The sequence below is a fragment of the Notolabrus celidotus genome, chromosome 21 (assembly GCF_009762535.1).
Source record: "Notolabrus celidotus isolate fNotCel1 chromosome 21, fNotCel1.pri, whole genome shotgun sequence".
NCBI classification, from domain to species: domain Eukaryota; kingdom Metazoa; phylum Chordata; class Actinopteri; order Labriformes; family Labridae; genus Notolabrus; species Notolabrus celidotus.
In genome coordinates this window covers 10,910,701-10,931,004 of record NC_048292.1, presented here as the reverse complement: position 1 = coordinate 10,931,004, position 20,304 = coordinate 10,910,701, and the positions used below count along the sequence as shown (strand labels likewise).

The window sequence follows — 20,304 nt, the reverse complement described above, 5'->3', positions numbered from 1 at the left end:
GGCGGTGTGGCAGCATCAAATAGAGAAGGAAGATGTTAAGGTCTTAAAAACCCTGGTTCAGCCTTTTTCTGCTGAAAAAAACAACAACTTTGTGTTCTTTTATTTAACATTTTAAAATAAACTATCACTGCAAAATCATGCCACTAAGTTTGTAAGAGTTGCTTTTATACTGTCTAATTTCTTCTTTACTTATAAACACCATATATCAGTTACTTAAAAACACAATGCAGACTGCACAGAGGAAATTATCCAAGAGTGGAGAGCACACCAAGTTCCCCGTCATCTCCAGCAGGCGACTTCAGTGACACTTCGGTGTCATCAGATGTCATTATCAGCAATAGTGTGTGACTGCCTGTATGAGCTATGACAAAGCTCTGACAAGCCACTGACAGCCAGTGGAGAGAGGAAACTGGGACGAAGCTGATAAACAATGATCTCAAGAGAGGAAGATGAGAGGGTGCCTCAAAGAACCTGAAAAGGGAAAATTTCCTTGCTTATGTGGTCAAGCAAAAAAAAAAGGAGGATCTTGGTGTGTATTTGAGTTGGCATTCTTAATGCCACACACATACACAGGACCAAGCCCAGCCGAGTATCCTTGGTAACCCCAGTGGAATGTTGTCAAGGTTGTAATGAGCACACTGTGTCATGGACAGACAGAGGGACAGACACAAACAGACAGAGAGAGACAGATAGCTAGTGAGTGGAAGGCCAGGGCTTCATCAGGGGCTTCGGCTCAATTGCTGCCCCTATTTCAGCTTGGACCAAGTGTGCCTCCTCAAAGTTTTGTTGGTCCCCACAGGCTCAAGAGGCTTTTACTGAACTGGAGAGGAGATTTACCACTGCACAGGTCCTTATCCACCCAGACCCCTCTTTACCCTTTGTCATCAAGGTTGTTTCCTTTGATACGAGTTGGGGCAGTCGCTTCATTCATGTGCATTCTTCTCTCAGAGGCTGTTGCCAGCAGAGAGAAACTATGTCGGCGGCAACAAGGAGCTTTTGGCCTTAAAGTTGGCATAAGGGGAGTGGCGCCTCTGGAATGGTTCCAAGCATTCATTTCTGGTCTTGACTGACAACAAAAATCTGGTGTATAATAAGCAGGCTAAATGTCTGAACCCTCACCAAGCTCGTTGGGCCCTCTTCTACAGTAGGTCTGACTCCAACCTTTCGTATGTGTCTGGGTACTGGTCACTGCTGTTCCCTGAACAGGAGAGGGATGAGGTAGTATCTTCAGCTGCACAACTCATCCAGCAGTGTCAAGCTACATGGAGACAGGTCTGAGCGCCGCTATAGGGCTCAGCAGCTCAACAAAAGCAGTACGCTGATCAGTGCCGACATTTAGTGCATCTCCATCTTGTTGGTCTGAGGGTTTGATTCTCTACTAGGGAACTTCCCAGTCCAGTAAATTGGCGCAATGCTTCATCTGTCCCTTCAAGATAATTAGGAGGACTAACCCAGTAACAATTTGTCTCTTTCCCTGGTCAATGAGGGGTCCACCCAATGTTCCTCAAACCATTCAGCTCTAGAAGGCCTCATCAGCACCCTCCCTGATTAACTGGGGGTCAGCCATTCTAGATTGGTTAAGTTCAGAGTTGTCAGGTCGTCATGGGGTCTTGTATCTTGCAGACTGGAAGGTATATGTCCCAGAAGAGCATGCCTTGGTACATTCTGGACCAGGGGCTGATCCATGAGTGGTTGGTCCTTTGAGGGGGCACTCACACTGGCTACTCATGGTACTCAAGCACAAATATGACCTTTTCAGTGTGTCGGCTAGCAGTTTCCAGTTTCTATAAAACTGTGGTTGGTTGAGGCTGGGTCTATTTTCACTCAAGCCTTCTACGTTCACTCTTAAAGCCCCTTGGGCCACTTCTTTGCTTTCTAGTAAAGGAATTACTCCTGGGTCCCCCTAACAGTTTGTTTTCTGGTCAGCTGCTAGGCAGCAGTGGTTTAGTTTGCCTTCCCCAAACTTTGATTGGTTGAAGAAGCCTGTGTGTTTTTGCTCAATATTATTTCTATCTTTCTCCTCTCCCTTTCAATCGCTTGATATATCAGCGGTTTTTCATTTGGGATAGCTTTTAAAACCCTCTTCAATCCGCAATTGTGTCCCACTCCCCCGGAAAAATTCCCAATAATGTGAGCTATTGGATTTCTGATTTTCATGAGCTACAAGTCATGACCATTAAAATTAAAACAGAAAAAGGCTCCAAATATTTCACGATGTTAGATGTAATAAATATAACAGTAAAAATGTGACCTTTTAAATTTAGGTTGAAAAGAACTAACTTCTCACTGTTTTCTGATATGACATGCACTTGCACAGCAATTTCACAACTGTGCTGTTACTACTACAACCCTCTCTGAGCTGTTCTCCCCTCCCCCCCTCCCACTCCTACTCCTGTCCTCACCTCTTTTTCTATTGGCCACTGAGCCAGTTTCCTGCCAAGCCGCAGGGTTTATTTCCTGTTCGTCTTGGCACAGGGGGCAACTTGCCCAGAGAGACCAACTGCTTGGTCACTGCCAGCTGTGAGCGCTTGGCCCAGCTTGACATGCCAAGCAGGGTTACACCTCCAGAGACCAAGTGCAGGGGTCTATATACACAACACATGCACAAGTGTAAGTACACACGACAAACTCATGCCAGTGCTGCCATCTGCCCCATACCACTACAGGCCACAAGGAGAAAGTGATGTAAGATGATAAATTAGCTAGTTTAGCCTGATGTAATGAAAAGGTGTGTGTCTGTCTGCGTGTGTTTTTGTGTGTGTGTTGCAATGGCAACCGAAGGGAAGCCCCGAGCTAGTGAAGAAAAAAAAAAGACCCCCACTTTAACCAATTAAATGGTGACAGGGCATCACAATAATTTTATTTTCCAAAGTTGTGCTCTTAAGTTTAGGAAGGTAGCTATTGAAAAAAATGCCTGGTCATATTTCAGTAATTTTTACCCATTATACTTTTGTCCCCACGGTCGGGCAGGTGCCTTTCTGTGTGGAGTTTGCATTTTCTCTCCGTGCATGCGTGGGTTCTCTCCGAGTAAGCCGGCTTCCTCCCACAGTCCAAAACAAGCTTACCAGGTTAATAGGTCACTCTAAATTGCCCGTATGAGTGTGTGCGTGAATGTTTGTCTGTCTCTCAAATGTTAGCCCTGTGATGGGTTGGTGACCTGTCCAGGGTGTACCCTGCCTTCCGCCCAATGTCAGCTGGGATAGACGCCAGCCCCCCATGACCCCGAATGGGACAAGCATTGAATATAATGGATGGATGGATTGTTTTTTTTGTTTTTTTTGGGCTGCACGGTGGTGCAGTGGGTAGCACTGGTGCCTCACAGCTAGAAGGTTCCTGGTTCGAATCCCCGGCCGGGCGGGTGCCTTTCTGTGTGGAGTTTGCATGTTCTCCCTGTGCATGCGTGGGTTCTCTCCGGGTACTCCGGCTTCCTCCCGCAGTCCAAAAACATGCTCACCAGGTTACTTGATCACTCTAAATTGCCCGTAGGTGTGAGTGTGTGCATGAATGGTTGTCTGTCTCTCTGTGTTAGCCCCTGTGATAGGTTGGCGACCTGTCCAGAGTGTACCCTGCCTTTCGCCCAAAGTCAGCTGGGACAGGCTCCAGCCCCCCGTGACCCCTAACAGGATAAGCGGTCAAGATAATGGATGGATGGATGGATTGTTTTTGTTGAGTTTTACAACAACTCTCTTTTAACTTCTTCAACTAGATCAGAAATGTATATCAAGATGATGCAAAGTGTTTAAATGTATAAAACTCTCTTGACACTTCTACAGGTGTAGCTCGAAAATGTATAAAAATATTAAATATTAAAATAATTGATATTTATGATAGGATAGCATGAGAAGTTCTATCATTTTTCCATCAGTTTAAAAAATATTAAAATAAACTGTAATTTATTCTGGAGCTTACATGTAAACTAAACTGTTTACATGAAGTGTTTTTCTGTTTTCATTTTGAATAAAAATGTGGCCTCCAGCTCAAAACATTTTGAAAAAGCAAATTTCAACATATTAAAATACTTCATTTTGAAGTCAAACCAAATTGATTTTGTGCATCTCAACCACAGTCATGTGGAAGACTGTCCAGAAGGTGATCATCCAACACCCTCCTCAAGGAGGCTAAGCCACAGAAGGTCATCACTGAAATGGCTGGCTGCACAACAGCACATCAAACAAAGATTGCAGTTTTCCAGTCAAAAGGAAGAGGAGAGGGAGAGAGGAAGACAGCACTTACCAATATATTCAAAGACGTAGACGACAAAGAACGGCGTGACCAGATCATTGATGCCCTGCACGTAGCCACTGGCTGGGTGGCGGATGGCCCAGATAAACAGGATGCGTTCAAAAATCTTACAAACAAACACAAACAAATACACAAAGACATACTGTGTAAACAGCAATAGCAAGAAAAAAAAGTCAGTTACACAAGCTACCTACACTACACAGAGAAAGCAAATAATCAATGAAACAGAAGTTAAAAGTCAGTAACTGTTAAGCATGTGACTATTAATCCTTATAATTGATTAGTGAAATGCTGTCTTAATGAGCAAATGATCTAATTGGCTATAAATCTAACTCACAAATGATGCAGTAGTACAGACGGCTGGTTAATGTAATCGTAATACGTATTATGACAGCAAATGATGCTAGTAAAACATTAGGCTGGTTAGAACACAAATGTTTATCACAAAAGTGTAAACTTCAGAGGGTGAGTTAGCACTAGAAGGCCATTGCAATTATGAGGCATGCAAAAGCTGGACTGGTGCAAAGCAGGTGAGTTTCAGTAACTGTGTCACATGCAGCAGGACAGCACAGATGTTTGTATCCATTTCAAGGTTGAAGCAATGATTGCATAAATAAGAGATAATAACCAATGAGGTGTTCATTATCTTGAATTAAAACATGGGGCATACGTCTTAACTCTGACCAGCAGGGACCAGTAGCATACGTTACACAAAATACCAGTCTCTGAGCAACACTAAGAATACATTTAAAGCAAATTGTTGGAAAATAATGGCATTTAATGTCAAATGATGGCAAGTGGAATCATAACCCCTGCTTCAGTTTCTCAGTATAATAGCTTGTGCATATGAGATAATTAACATGTGTGCACACAAAAGTTTTCTAAATAACATTCATTCTCACTACCCGTACTTTCTGAAGTGGAAGATGAGCCATGGTCACATAGCCATGTTTCTTTCCATTTCTTTTAATCATGGAGTTTACCATTTCATATAAAGATAACGAGATCAAATTTGTATAGAATGACAACATTTTGATAGCTGAGCTAACTGAGTATTTCAGTTAATATTTTAAGTTCTATTCTCATTTTTTTCTGACTGCTTCCACATCTCTTTCATTTTTAAAGCCCTATCTATCAAACAAGCAGATATTTTGTTTCCTAGCAAGAGGAATAGGTAACAGGCCCTTCTTTACATGCAACCTTAAAAAGCTGACATGCATATTTTGCATTGGCATCTACATAAAAAAATACTTAAAGTGAACCCATGACTTACGCACTACCTTTTAAACACCAAGCTTGCAATGTGTAAAAAAGTCAACATCAGTGTGTTTGTATGAAAAAAAACAGCTCCAGCATGACTACACTCTTACTTCCTTACTTTAGATCCTGACAGAGCTCATTTTGTAACAAAAAAAGCCAAACTAAACTCTTGTACATGATGGTAAATCACAATAATTTCATATACTCTATTCACACTATGGTGAAGCTCTTGGATGTAAAATTCACTTTCCAGTGGCTCCTGTGTCATAACACCATGGCTCTATCAAATTAGTCCCAGACCTCATGGGCCGAGATAAGACTAATCATAAGAGCTGGAAATGAAATTAATGGCAACGAAATGGCTTGGGGTGTCCTATCTGACACAAAGTGAAAATCATGGGCTCAATCACACAAAATATTCATCAACCATATAAAACTGGGGCCAGACACAAACAAATGACTGATGTGTAGCTAATTTTCAGATTGTGCTGCAACATGCATAAAAACATAATGTTTAAAAAGGTTTTTGGAGTAAGTTGCATTTCAAAATATGTAAGAGGAAGCTTGTTTAATATTTCAATGCACTTCTTTGGCTTAAATTTTGCACATAAAAGGGCAAAAGCTTGGGATGTTAGGGTGAGACTGATAATACAGTGGTAGGGCTTGAATGGAAGGGAAGAGGTGGTTAAGGGAGAAATATAGTGACCATGAACAGTAGCAATGTGTACTGCATATAAGGAAAGAAGGCAACCTCCTTCAAGTTTAACCTTATTTCCTGTCTTACCCGCCCTGAGTTTAATCCCATACATGGTGTATTTTCTAAGGAGTATATGACTTACTGTATATAGAATGGACTCATTGCATTTTGCCCATAGTGAGATGCCAAAAGACTGCCTCCATAGGTGCTGGAATTTTACACTGGCGCAGCCCAGGCATGCGCAGAGGCGACCAGGCTGGTAGAGCCACAGGACTGTCGTTACACTCTTTCTACTAATCCGCAAAGCACGCATTTAACTTACCAATTACATGTTGAAAAACCCTCAGGTGGCTACAGTCCACTGCAGAACAGACTCTTGTGTTGGTTTGAGGCAGACACACATGACCATGGAAAGTTCAATGACTATTGTGTTAGGGCTTGTTACATTTTCCTCCTCTGCTCTTCTAATCTGGTACAGGATGCTGCAGGAGCACACATTTGTCGACAGACCTGTTGATTAATCATCGTTTTCGAAATCCAACAGCTGATATAAAGGCAGACATGGCTGCCCAGAGAGGAGCGTCTATGTGCTCACTGCTCTACAGGGGACTTAGAGACAGCAATGCACTTCCTCCTCCACTGTAACAAGTTCTCTTTACTAAGAGATTCCCACTACAGGGAAATTACTAAAATGGTAACAAACTTCCCAACATTAACCCCAGAAAAGAAACTTTCTGTTCTCCATGGGGAAGGGTCAGCAGCTCCTCTGGCTGCTAAATATGTGTCTGCCCTGTATGGGTGACACCATTGTTTAAATGCGTATAAAATATGTAATATGTAATGAATATATATGTAATGAATATATATGTAATGTATGTGTATAAATCTTATGTGCTTTGGCAACAACATGTCTTTGTTCATGCCAATAAAGAGAATTGAATTGAATTGAATTGAAATTGAAACTAAACTTTTCAGGAAAATTAACACTTGGACATAAATCTGCATAGGAACTAACTTTTAGTGCAGGAACTGTTTTTGGAAAAGTATAATTGACCTGTATTTAGATTTTTAAATTTGACCATCTGTTATCAGGTTAGAGGCGGGGTTGATGAGATATACAGCAGCCAGTCAGCAGGGGGAGCTCTAAATCTTTTGGCTTCACAGTCAGTTAACACTTAATGCGTGCATTTTAATATACAGTCCACAAAGCATACATGTGAGGTTGCTTTATGTGTGAAAACTCTGCCCAGGGCAAAGTAGCCTGAGGCTAAATGTGGTACTTAGTGTTACAAGAACTTCCAGGAAAATAATAAGTAATGAGTGATATTTATAAGTATAATAACATAAGAGGCTGCTTGCAATGATAACATGCTGCAGCATTTAAGTCATATGTGCTTTGCTGTATGCATGTTATTGTTTAACAATGTAACAGAGTGCTTACAATACAAAGTGGAAGTTAATGTTTATCTGGAAGTTAACCTGTATTGCTTGATTGCTTTAAATAAAAAATGCTGTGTGCTTCAATTGTATGTGAGGTTGTATATGTACCTATATAAAATCAAGCGGCATGCTAAAGTGAGAATTTTCAATTTCAGAGGACAGCTTTTTAAATGTTCACTTGCTCATGAATATTTTAATCATCAATTTATATGACACCAATTTCACACTCCTTCGATCAGTTTTACTTTTGATTGTCTTTGTTTTTTAACTACTTCTGATTTCATATTTACCTTTCTTGCACTGTGGCCCACAGTGCAAGAATCTTCAGATGCTACTCACTGTTACCACCAGTTTCTTCCAGAAGGAAGCAATGAACCCCTACCCCTCCAGGCAAGGTTGTGTGAGTGTGTGAGTGTGTGTGTGTTTGTGTATGTGTGGAGAAGGGAGTTGTCTCACCTCTTGGACAGAAGCTTGTTGAAAGAGAGGAATAAGGGGATTAGTTCTCGGTATGTCAATGTGAATCTGCAGGGAGAGAAGGAGAGAAAAAAAAGACAAACACTGAAGCAACGGGCAGGTTAGCATAGATCGGGCAGATAAAGACAGTGACGAAAGCAGAAGAGAGCAACCGTTAGTGGATTGGTGTCCTTGATTGAAGGCGAACGGGGGGGTTACGGTTTTCTGAAATAGATAGCAGGTGTGGTCAGGTGTGCATTTATGTGTCTTTTCCTTTAAAGCTGCAACTAGGGATGCAACGATTAAAGATTTGTATTGTATGATTAAAGTTTGAGTAATTATCACAACATTCATTGATTTCACAACATTACTATTGTCTAAAAATCATGACCATTCTTCTGAAGTTTTAGTATGTTTCTGTTATGTCTACCTTTTGAAAAGTTATTATGTATTACTGTTATAGGGGCATGTTGTGTTGGGTGGGGATCCCGCAAATGCTGTATCAAGTTTCATGTGTTTAACCCTTTAAGCTGCAATATTGTTGCGGTCACATGATCCATTGTCTTGAATAACTCCTGGGTCAGTCTTGATGAACCCAAAATGCCCAAAATACATGTTTCTTGTTGAGCATGGCACATTATGGCGGTGCATCAAAGGTGTCACTTTGTTTTCATTCTGTGCAGGCTGCCCCAAACATATTGTACCAGCTCCTTTTTTGAGATTGACAAAAGAAAGAATTTGTTGCAGCCAGGCATCCACGATTAAATAAGCATGACATTTCAAAGCACGATTAATAGTGAATTGCTGCATCCCTAGGTGTAACTGTCGTTTTTAGCTTGATATTTGAGTGTATTCCTTTTGTGTGTTGGACCACAATTACTTCATTTCAGATTGTCTACCCCACAGATGAACAAATGACAGACAGGCAGATTGGTCAGAAGGAAGCCAGGCGGATGCAGGACAGCGCCTGGAGCAAAGCCGGCTACAATAGTTCGGGCTGGACGGGCTTGATATTGACAGTGTTGGGGATGATACTGTCTTCACAATCCTGTCTGCTCTGTCCACCTTACCTCTGTCACCTTTGGCTGCAGCACCAAAGACTCAGGACTCATCCTAGGAATGTCTATGAGGATCTGACAGCAACATGGGAGAAAAAGATGTTAAACACACCCGTACACACAAGCATTCACTCTCTCACACTCACACTCACACACACACACACTACAACAAAGGGGGCCAATTTATTTCCTTATGTTTGTAATGCTGGAATTTGATGTTCAGCCAAACTGTATGTGGGACAACACTAATGCTTGGACCACTGATCTAAAAACAATAATAAACCTATGGAAGGACTGTTCATTCTGAAACTATTACCACAATTCAGGCCATTGTTTTAATTTGCTTACTAATATTTGTGCGTGTGAGTTTTCATGTGTGTTCCTTCTACCCTATATATAACTATAGGTAAGTCTTGCAAGCTGACAAAGTTATGCCAATTACAGATGTGTTATGGCTGAGTGAGAAAGTAGGCAGTGGTTTGCTAAAACCTTAGCAACACACACTTGTTAAGCCTAACAGCATAAGGCTTTGTTAGTGACATTACATTAGAGGAGCATTTATGAAGTTTTTCTGCCCTCTAGTGGTCATACGTTGTTAAATGTACATTTTACACTATGATAATATCAGTTTTTCAAACACCTTACTCCAGCCTGTGTGAACCAAGAACACAGGCCTTAAAATAGAGCAAAGCTACATTTTGTTTACACACTTCTGATGGTAAACTGCAGCAGTATTTCCAAAAGCTTGCAATGCGAGATGGGACTTCTATAATGGTTATGTGTATGTACACACACACACAAGCTGTTTGGGCATGTTACCAACAACATTAACAGATGTATGAAAGAGACAGATGGATAGACGAGAGAAGAGATACAAACTATGGAGACAGACAGAGAAATTCAGATGGTCTCAGGATGAACACACATATGAACAGGGACATATATAGAGACATATGATGGTGTGCTGTATGAAAGTAACTATACAGCCATTTCAATACAATATTCAATGATTCAATTCTACCATGGGCATTTTGAGTGCAAAAACCAACATTTGGGAGATCATTTATTAATTAAAAACACTAAAAATATCAATAGAAATTGCTGCTCATTTAACCCTCCTATTATCCTTGGGGTCAATTGGACCCCATTCAATGTTTAACGTCTCTAAATTAATGACTAACATCGTATTTTGGCTTCATATTTCTTGACTTTTCCTAATTTAATGGGGACAACTGGGAAAACGTAAAATCTAAATGTTGATTTGTTCCAATTTCCTGTAGAAAAAATGTACACATCGGTGCTCCTTGGGGTCAATTTGACCCCCGGCTGTTTAAGCTGTATAACATAAGAAATATCAACATTTTACACACATTTGTTTTGGTTGTTTTGGATGATATTGAGGTCACTATAACCAAGGACACTTCTGCATGTGACTCCCGGAGCTGGGATTGAATCGCCAACCTTTATATTGAGATATAATATTTCCAGCCACCATGTCTCCAAAGACATTTAATGATGTGTCCTGTGTCATACGTTTTGATAACATAGAAACAAGGCAGGGCCGACGAGAGCATGACAAACTTGCAGCAGTTTGATTTTCTGTTTTACAAATAAAGTCCTTCTTAATGCTTTAAATCGTGTTTATGCTTGAAATATATTTTAGTTAAAGGGCTATTTAGATAGTCAACAAAGATACATAAAGTACCTGACACATAAACCTGGGTAACAATCAGTTACTGGATGTTTAAATTGCTGGGGTCAAATTGACCCCAAGGATAAAAGGAGGATTAACACAAAGTGTTGAAACAAGCAGCATTTGGTTGTGACAGTCTCCTCAGGACACCATCTGAACAGTCGTTATAAAGTTTGTCAGTTCTCTGAGACACAGATTAAATCAACGGGGAAAAGAAGAGGATATGGAAATGTATTTTTGGGAATCAACAACAGACTTTGATGTTTCTTATGAGCTAGAAATGAATGGAGAATGAAGAAAATCTTTCATTTCAGCAGGTCTCTTCCACTTGCTGCAAAGTGGGAACAGAGCTGTATCACATCCCCTCCACATCAACACATACCAACAAACAGACAGCAGTCCTATAAGCATATGGAACAGTCTTTAGTTATTCTGACCAACTTCAGAGCAAAATCCTGCAAAAATATTGTCTGAGCTTATACACACAACTGTATAGGCAGCCTTTTGTCCTGGCTTTATGCTGCAGGAATACATTGCTCACCAAAAACAACTTGTCGCTTTAAAAGACAACCTTTGCATTTCATATTTCATTTTGTTTGTCAAGTTCTGGGCTTAAGATGGTTGTCAAATCAAGTCAAGCAGAAATGCATCAATTCCAAAAAGTTGATACGCTGTGTAAAATGTTTAAAACCGATTTTGATGGTTTGGAAATCTTAATAAGCCTTATATTTAAGTGAAATAGTGCAAACACAACAAATCAAATGTGAAATTATTTAAGATATATATTCATTAAAAATGTGTTGCATGACACAAGCATGTTAACCCTTTTGTTGCATCATCTCTTCCTTTTTTAAAGTTACAATTGGGGCCTTTATTATTCATAGAGGCTGCAGAGCAAAGGGCAGGACACCTGGAGAGAGTGGGGAGAGTGGGGAGTTGCATGCGGTAAAGGGGTCGCAGTTTTGGAATTGAACTCTGGCTACCTGCTAGAGGGCTGCAGCCTTTGTTCACGGGTCACACAACTTAATCACCAGGCTACATCAGATGATCCCCAATCATCTCCTCATTTAACAAAACTGTTATCGTTTGGGAGCCAAGGAAACCAGCTTTTGGAGATTTGAAACTGAAATAGTGTCCAATTCTTGCCAGTTTTGCAGCCTTTTTACTGCCATGCTGCTGTAATGTCTGCAGAATGTGGTTTGGTATTATCTTGCTGAAATATGCAAGGCATCACCTGGATGGCAGCACAAGTTGCTCCACAACCTCTATACATTGTTCTGCATTAATGGTGCCTTCCAGGATGAGTAAACTGGCCATGGTATAGCCACCTATGTAGTGATGCTAGCTTCTGAACTGTACACTGGAAGCAAGCTGAGGGGTCCCTCTCCTCTTTAGAGTGGAGGATATCCATGATTTCCAAAATGAATGTTAGTTTTTGATTTGTCAGACCGCTTGACAATTAACCTCAGTCCATCTTTAATGGGCTCTGACTCAGAGAAGCCACTGAGGTTTCTCTTCATGTTTATATGCGGTTCCCTCTGTGCATGGTACACTTCTAACCTGCATTTGTGGATGCAGCAACAAACTGTTTGATTTTGAGCCCATGCAGTGAGTTCCACTACAGAGTCATGTCTATTTTTTTGAATGCAGTGTTGCCTGAGGCCCAGAAGATTTTTTAGCATTACACAACCTTTTCCGTTTTTTGTTGGCCCTCACTTAACTTTTTTTAAATGTGTATCTGGCATTAAATTTCAAGTGAGCGCAGATTTTTTTGTTTCACTTTTCAGTTTCAACATTTGATTTGTCCTCTTTGCACTATTTCAAAGTAAATACAGGGTTTAAAAGATTATAAACCATCCAAATCTTATTTTATCATCGTTGTTCACAGCATCCTAACATTTTCAAAGTAGGTTTGTAAATGCACATGAGTGTAGGTATACCTGTCTATATGTGTCCTGATGGTGTTCATCATTGCGGGAGTCATAGTATTGCTGGATGAAGCCAAAATATTCTTCTCTCTTCCTCTGAAGGACGCTCTCCCGTCTCTCTGCATTAGCTGGTAGGTAACCCTGAAAGAGAGTGAGGGAGACAAAGAATATAAGACAGGGTATATGAAATATTTGTCAGAGAAACAGTCCTCATTTCTTAATATTTTTCTTCTTAGCCAGATCAATGTAAGTTTTGGTTCTGTAAGATGCTTAGTATCAAGTTTAAAGTCGGAATTGAAAAATAAAACGTGTCAGAAAACTTGGATGAGCCCATGAAAACTTTAGCACCTATTTAGTATTACTCTTCAACAAACACACCCTACTATCAGCAGTGCTTTAACATAACATAGCCCAGTGGATACTTTGTAAAGCTGTTGAATCAGTGTCTGAAACTCTGAATTTTGATGAGACCAAGTTTTTGCACTAAAATCTTAATTGCTTCGATTTTGTTTGCCAAGTGAAATGAAAAAAATCAAACCACACCACCTGGGATAAGATAGTCTTTTAATGACAAATTCCACTTTGGAAGGAACATTTTCTGCTACTTGACCAAATGCTTTCTGCCTCTTCAGGGATCAACCTTAGATTTGTAAAAGAGTATCTTTCATGTGCAGCATTGCTTACAAATTAATGAGACATCAAACAAACTGAAAGAAAGTCTAAAGTCTATTAAAAAAACAGCAGCTGAGAACAGACTCTAAAATACTCAACAAAATGCCCATGCTAATGGGAAAGCTTGCCCCAGCCTCCTCCTGCTTTCTCGTCTGAACCCTATCGTCACTTTGTTTACAGTGGGAGGGCTGCAATGTGGACATATGTAGCATGCAACTCGGCTAACCCAGAGAGCATCTTAATAGTGGAGCCATCAGTACCACGCTTGATCTACTAGTACTAATATTACTGTTACTACTACTACTACTACTACTAGTACTACTACTACTACTAGTACTACTACTACTACTACTAGTACTACTACTACTAGTACTACTAATACTACTACTACTACCACCAATGCTACTGTTACCATTACTACCACTAATGCTACTGTTACTACTACTACTACTACTAATGCTACTGTTACTACTACTATTACTACTACTAATGCTACTGTTACTACTACTACTACTACTACTACTACTAATGCTACTACTACTGATGCTACTGCTACCATTACTACTCTTACTACTACTAATGCTACTGTTACCATTACTACTACTAATGCTACTGTTACTACTACTACTACTACTGTTACCATAACTACTACTACTACTACTACTACTACTATTACTACTAATGCTACTGTTACCATTACTTCTACTACTACTAATGCTCCTGTTACTACTACTACTAATGCTACTCTTACTACTACTAATGCTACTGTTACCATTACTACTACTACTACTTCTAATGCTACTACTACTACTAATGCTACTATAACTACTACTACTACTTCTACTCCTACTAATGCTACTATTACTACTACTAATACTAATACTAATAATGCCACTGCTACTACTACTAATGCAACTACTACTAATGCTATTGTTACCATTATTACTTCTACTACCACTACTACAACTACTACTAATGCTACTGTTACCATTACTACTTATGCTACTGTTACTATTACTAATGCTACTGTTACTAATGCTACTGTTACTACTACTTATACTAATAATACTTATAATAATACTATTATGAATACTAAAGTGATCAATGTTAGCTGCCTTCCTGGATGTGTTTGTGCTATCTCAATTTACTTCTACTCATTTGCAAGCAATTTAATTGTGTTCTGTTGTAAGGTAACAGTTCAGTATAATAATTTCTGTTGTAAGGTAACAGTTCAGTATAATAATTTCTGAATATGCTGCTGCTGTTCCACTGATACTTCCCATTTCTCCCTTTAGCCTTATCAATATTTCCACAGCCAGCTAGTTACGTCCTCTCCCACCACTTCACATTTAACAGCCACACTCCATTAGCATATGTACATATTGCCACGGGCTGACAGTCATTCACAAAGTAGAAAAGTCATTTAATTTTACTTTTACCTTCAGGCTTGGACACAAAGTGCTCTTAATAAAAAATTAATAAGATGTCCGACTGGATGTGTTTCCGAGGCCGGAGGCAACCTATAGCGCTTGTTGCTCAAACAGAGGATAGAGGGAGCTATGCAGTGAGGCAAGAAATTGCTCCATTCCTCTCACCAGGTTTTGGTTTTTTTCTACCTACTTTTTATATTTCCACACTGGCTAATGATGGTGGAGACATTTACGGACGATCTCTGGGATGTGGCGGTGAGTGCGAGTTGCTGGAGGAGCTTTACAGAGCTCTAACCTCAGAGGGGAAACGTGTCCTTGTCTTTGTCAGCTAACAGGAGAGGAGCACAAGGGACACTACTGGAGTGCAGGTTTTATCAGGTACCTCTGCAAAGTTTATAGAATACCCTGCAGGCTGTGAGCCTGAATGTGTTTGTGGATGTTGACAGAGATTTTTTTTTTTTCAAGTTTGCTTCCATCTATCTATTTTCTGTCAAATCACACCATAGATTGGACAGAGGAAGCAGTCAAGTGTTTTGACAATTCAGCAGATATGAGTGAACTCAACTAACTTCCCACTAGGGGTGTCAAAAATTAATCAGGTATCCATTAAGTGATTGTTAAGAGCTTACTCGTACACATCTTTTTTGTTCCGATTTTCTGTCACATGGAACAAACATCAAGTGGTCTTATATTTCGTTCTGCTATCAGGGAGGTGTTTTAGGTTTAAAGCGTGTTTTGATGTGAATCAGCTGACTAAAGGTGTTGCACACAGTGGAGACGCTCAGCTGGCGTCTGAGTGACAGGTCTCCACGAGCGCTTTTTTCTCTGCTGCCAGAGTGATTAAGACTCGGTTGCCCTCCCAGCTGACACCTGGCCGCGTTTGCATACTTATTTTTCTCAAGAAGAACGAGTAGACAGAAAACTGGACTCTATGAGTCTAAAATATGTTTCTGTTTTGTTGCAGTAAATCCACATGTTGTAGTCTGAGCCTTCACTTTATCTGACTGTATGTCCGCAGAGATTATTTATAAGCCTGCTCCTCACGTTGATATTCAGCGTGTTTAACATTTTGAACACCTCAATATGATCCTTAGCTGTCAATACCGTCAGTTATATACATTGTGTCATGAAGGAAAATTTGATTTAGGAGGAAGAAATGCATTTGGCATTGTCATGGAAAACTTTTACGTTTTTTTAATGATTAAATGATAATTGATCGTTTACATTTCCAAAGATCAATCAAGAAGAATATTTGAAATTTACGTCCCTAATTTCAAGAGATTTACCTTATTTGTTTTCATATTTAATACTTTCATTTGGGAATTGTTCACTTTCCATTTCTCTATAATTGTTCTGAAATTTTCCAGCAAGGTATTTTTGCAAATTGCGGAAAAAAAGTGTGCAGTGGTTTTATTTGAGTTACAACACACCTTGAAAATGAAAAAGGATTACTTTGTTTACAAAGAAACGTAAGAGAACAAATATATATTGCAACTGTCCATATCTGAGAATTGAAATGAAATAATAGTTATTTAAATTTTGAGTTCAATCCAGTTTTCTTGAAATTCGTTAGAGAATCGTGATTGAATCGTATCATGAACCAAAAATCAGGATTTTAATTGAATCGTGGGTTGAGTGTATCGTTACATCCCTAGTCAGTTATATACATTGGGTTGTGAAGGAACATTTGATTTAGGGGGAAAAACGCAGTTGGCATTGTTTTTGACATGGAAAACGTCTACGTTTTTTTGAATGATTAATCGATAATTGATCGTTAACATTTCCAAAGATCAATCACAGAAAATACTTGAAATTTACATCCCTACTTCCCCACTTTTCACTATGCCTGGAGTAAGTCATGCTGCACGAGGCTCTTGAAAGTGGAATTATTTTGAAACCATGCTTGCCTTATTTTTTGTCACAACATACACATACTGCAGGTAAATATGTACATATAAACACTTATGATTGCCAAACAAGCATTTATCGTTTTTGAGTGGACACAAGGGTTTTTGGTTTCCATTGGATGCTACTTTGAGAAAATGACAGTTGTAACTACTTTCTATATAAAAAGGAGGGACTGCAATTAAGTACAATTGTCACCAGTGGATGCCTGGTGCAAGGTCAGCAAGATGCTTTGAAAGTCTATATCAAGAGAGCAAAAGTCAAATGCAGAGAGTCAAAATATTATCACTGGAGTTAAAACGTCTCTCTCATCAGTATAATCCAAACCAGACTCATATAATGAATGAATGCCGAGGGGCTGAGAGGTCCCGAACCCTGTCCATGCCTGCTACCTACAAAGCAGCCAATGCTTTGAAACTCCATCAGTATGGTTAAAGTACCCAGTTGGTAACCTCCCACCACAATAAACCACACACGGACACACACATGCTCACAAACAAACACCCTTAATGACATCTTTTCCGCTGCACATTAGCTATTGTGCCGTAATTAATGGGAGAGTCACGCCATTCAAAGAGCCAGTCTCTCTCTGCAGACTAGGAGCTGTACACCACAACAATGGCTTAATGAGTAAACACACTGCATGTTTCATGAATAAATTATTTTTGCCTTGTAATTCATTTTCCCAATTAAAGTTTGAAAAAAGAAGGACTGTTACCAGTCTTCATAAATCAAAAACGGAGGGGGTTGGGCGCGAGAACTTCACAACAGATCTTGCATGCGTGTGTGCCTAAGATGCTTTGTGTTGTGTTCTATTAACAGTTTACGAGTATTAGCTGTTCCCACGTGTGCAAACCAGCTTGTTTGTGTCCTTGTGTTTGTTTGCTGAATCTGTTTTCAATCAGGTTTTTTTTCCCCGAAGGCATCAGTGTGAAAGTGTGTTTTTGTGTTTCAGAAATCAGTACAGCATGTGTGTTACAGTGTGTGATGCTCAGGAAACTTACTGAAAGGAGCTTCCATGTTATTGGTCGGACCTGTCTTGGGATTCCGGACCAGCTGAGTTTCCGTAGCTCCTCTGTAAAACAACAACAAGAAGAGAGGGTCCGATGTTAGACTCATCGGGGAGACATTTTGCAGAAACTCTGATTTCCCCAACGAGTACTGACAGGCTTATAATATAGGCCTATATTCATTAATACTATCTGCCAATAATAGCAAAACATAAAGGTGTTTGTTGACATACATGTCGATAGAAAACAAAGGGTGGGTGTACAAAACAGCAAAGATATGTGAGATATATTGTCACTTAATTCATCCACTAGAAAGCATTGAACTTTCTCCCCCTCCTCCCTTTTATTACATAGCATGGAAATTTAAGTTTCCATCCATCCATCCATTTTCTTCTGCTTATCCAGGGTCAGGTCACAGAGGCAACAGTCCAAGCAGATCGACCCAGACATCCCTCTCCCAAGCAACACTTTCTAGCTCCTCCTGGGGAATCCCGAGGCGATCCAAGACCAGGTGGGATATATAATCCCTCCAACAAGTTCTGGGTCTTCCCCAGGGCTTTTTCCCAGTTGGACGTGCCCAGAACACCTGTAAAGGGAGGCGTCAGGGAGGCATCCTTATCAGATGTCCGAATCATCTCAGCTGACTCCTTTCGACGTGAAGGAGCAGCGGTTCTAATCCGAGCTCCCTCCTGATGTCTGAGCTCCTGACCCTAACTCTAAGGCTGAGACCAGACACCCTGAGGGTCGAATCGAATCGTGGGTTGAGTGTATCCTTTTCTTTTCTTTTTTTTTTCTTATTTTCTTTCTTTTTTTTTTTTTTTTCCTTCTCCTTTTTCTTCTTCTTCTCTTGTCTGCATATATATTTCTGGTTTGTGTCATGTTTGTCACAAACTGTCAAATATTCATGCAATTTATTCTTGCAGCAAAAGAAAAGAAAGAAAACCTTTTTCTTCTGTGCTTGTGACTGTGTGCATGCAACCATCACCATCCCTCTTAGAACTCTGGCCTATCTTTTATTGGCAGCTAATATCATGTTCTGTAAAAGAGGGCGTGCACACCTAGGTGGGCCAAAAAAAATAAAAAAAATAAGAGAAAGTGAAAGAAAGATTACATAAGGATATACAAAGGGACAGGGAGAGAGAAGGAGAGAGAGACCTAACACACTTAGATGGAGAGGGACCATCTCACCATGATGCCAAAAAATAAATCCGTGGGGTGATACTAATGATTAAGCAACCCTTAGTGTCCACAATCATTACTGAAGCTTGGGTCGCAGAGGGTTGCCGCCGTGCTGTGTTCTATTTGTGTAACAAGACCACCACTGGTGCAGATGAAACCACTTGGGTCAGACCAGCCGAGCAGTACGGCTCGGCACCCGGGCCGCGAGAGCAGTCAGACCGAAGGACCCAACCTGCCGCGGGAGACCCAGGCCAGGGGACAAGCCAAGGACCCAGACCGGAAGCAAGCAGGTACCGCCGGAGCACCCAGGGCGACCCCCAGGTCACCCAGTAGGAGGAAAGGGGGGCGAGGGGGGAGAGATCCCGCAGCCCCCCCAAGGGACACCCCCACAACACCGCCCCCACAGCCCCCCAAGACGGAGCCAAAGGAGCCACCAGGGCCGAGGGGGCCCGGCACCAGGAGCAGACAGCCAGGCAGACGGGCAGGACCAGGACCAGAGCCCACCAGTGTATCCTTACATCCCTACGCATAACTGCTGATGCTGCACAAATCCACGTGTCGATCTCACGCTATATAATAATAATTAAGTTTCTATCCAGGGAAAAGGAATACATTTGAATTGATGCAATAATTAATACAAAGAAGCTAGATTTTGATTGTTGAATTTTGGAAACAATCCCTCGGTCAATTTATCAACAATTAACCACGTCCTCTCCAACAAAACTTCCCTTTGTGTCCTTTCTTTTACTGAAATTATTGGAGTGGATTAATATATACGCATTCCTCAGGCTGAGTATAAAAGTTAGCAGGTTATAATAAGAAATAAATCTGACAGGAAAGTGCAAATTGAACTAGTAAATTGAGGTAGAACAGTTCCCTTTGGGCCCATGAAGAACCAGAATATAAAGCTCAACGCTGGTCGCCACACATTACATCCGGCCCATGTGCCGCGCGCACACGCACACGCACACACACACACACACACACACACACACACACACACACACACACACACACACACACACACACACACACACACAGTAAAAGAGGAAGGATCAACTGTGACTCAAGAGTAAAGGCTTGGAGGATGAGTTCTTGCTCAAACTTGCTTCTCGTCCTTCCTCATATTCTTTCCTGCTGTGATATACATTTTTTGCAAGGTTGATATACACGGGGACATAATCAGGTTTTAATGAGCTAAGCGGCAGGGCTTGAAAGTAGGAGACAACAGACGATCTCAAGATGTAACCAAGAAAAGAGTGCAGCCATTCAGTTTGTCCACAAGGGGGAGAATACTCTTTTCTCTGTCATTTACAAAGCAAAGGATTTAATGTATA

The 20,304-nt window shown here is 40.6% G+C and overlaps 1 protein-coding gene across 3 annotated transcripts in view; it reads right to left on the bottom strand.

The window, feature by feature from the left end:
- The window catches only part of tbc1d22a (TBC1 domain family, member 22a), an 81,456-nt gene that overhangs the window by 50,448 nt on the left and 10,704 nt on the right, over positions 1–20,304 (bottom strand). The window contains exons 6-10 of one of the 3 annotated variants that reach the window (XM_034673579.1): positions 17,783–17,853; positions 12,784–12,912; positions 9,163–9,225; positions 8,096–8,161; positions 4,234–4,348 (exon numbers count right to left, since the gene is read on the bottom strand). In XM_034673579.1, the coding sequence (XP_034529470.1) occupies positions 4,234–4,348; positions 8,096–8,161; positions 9,163–9,225; positions 12,784–12,912; positions 17,783–17,853 (444 nt within the window). The remainder of the gene's footprint in view (positions 1–4,233; positions 4,349–8,095; positions 8,162–9,162; positions 9,226–12,783; positions 12,913–17,782; positions 17,854–20,304) is intronic. The other 2 variants (XM_034673581.1, XM_034673580.1) reach the window with 2 other exon arrangements.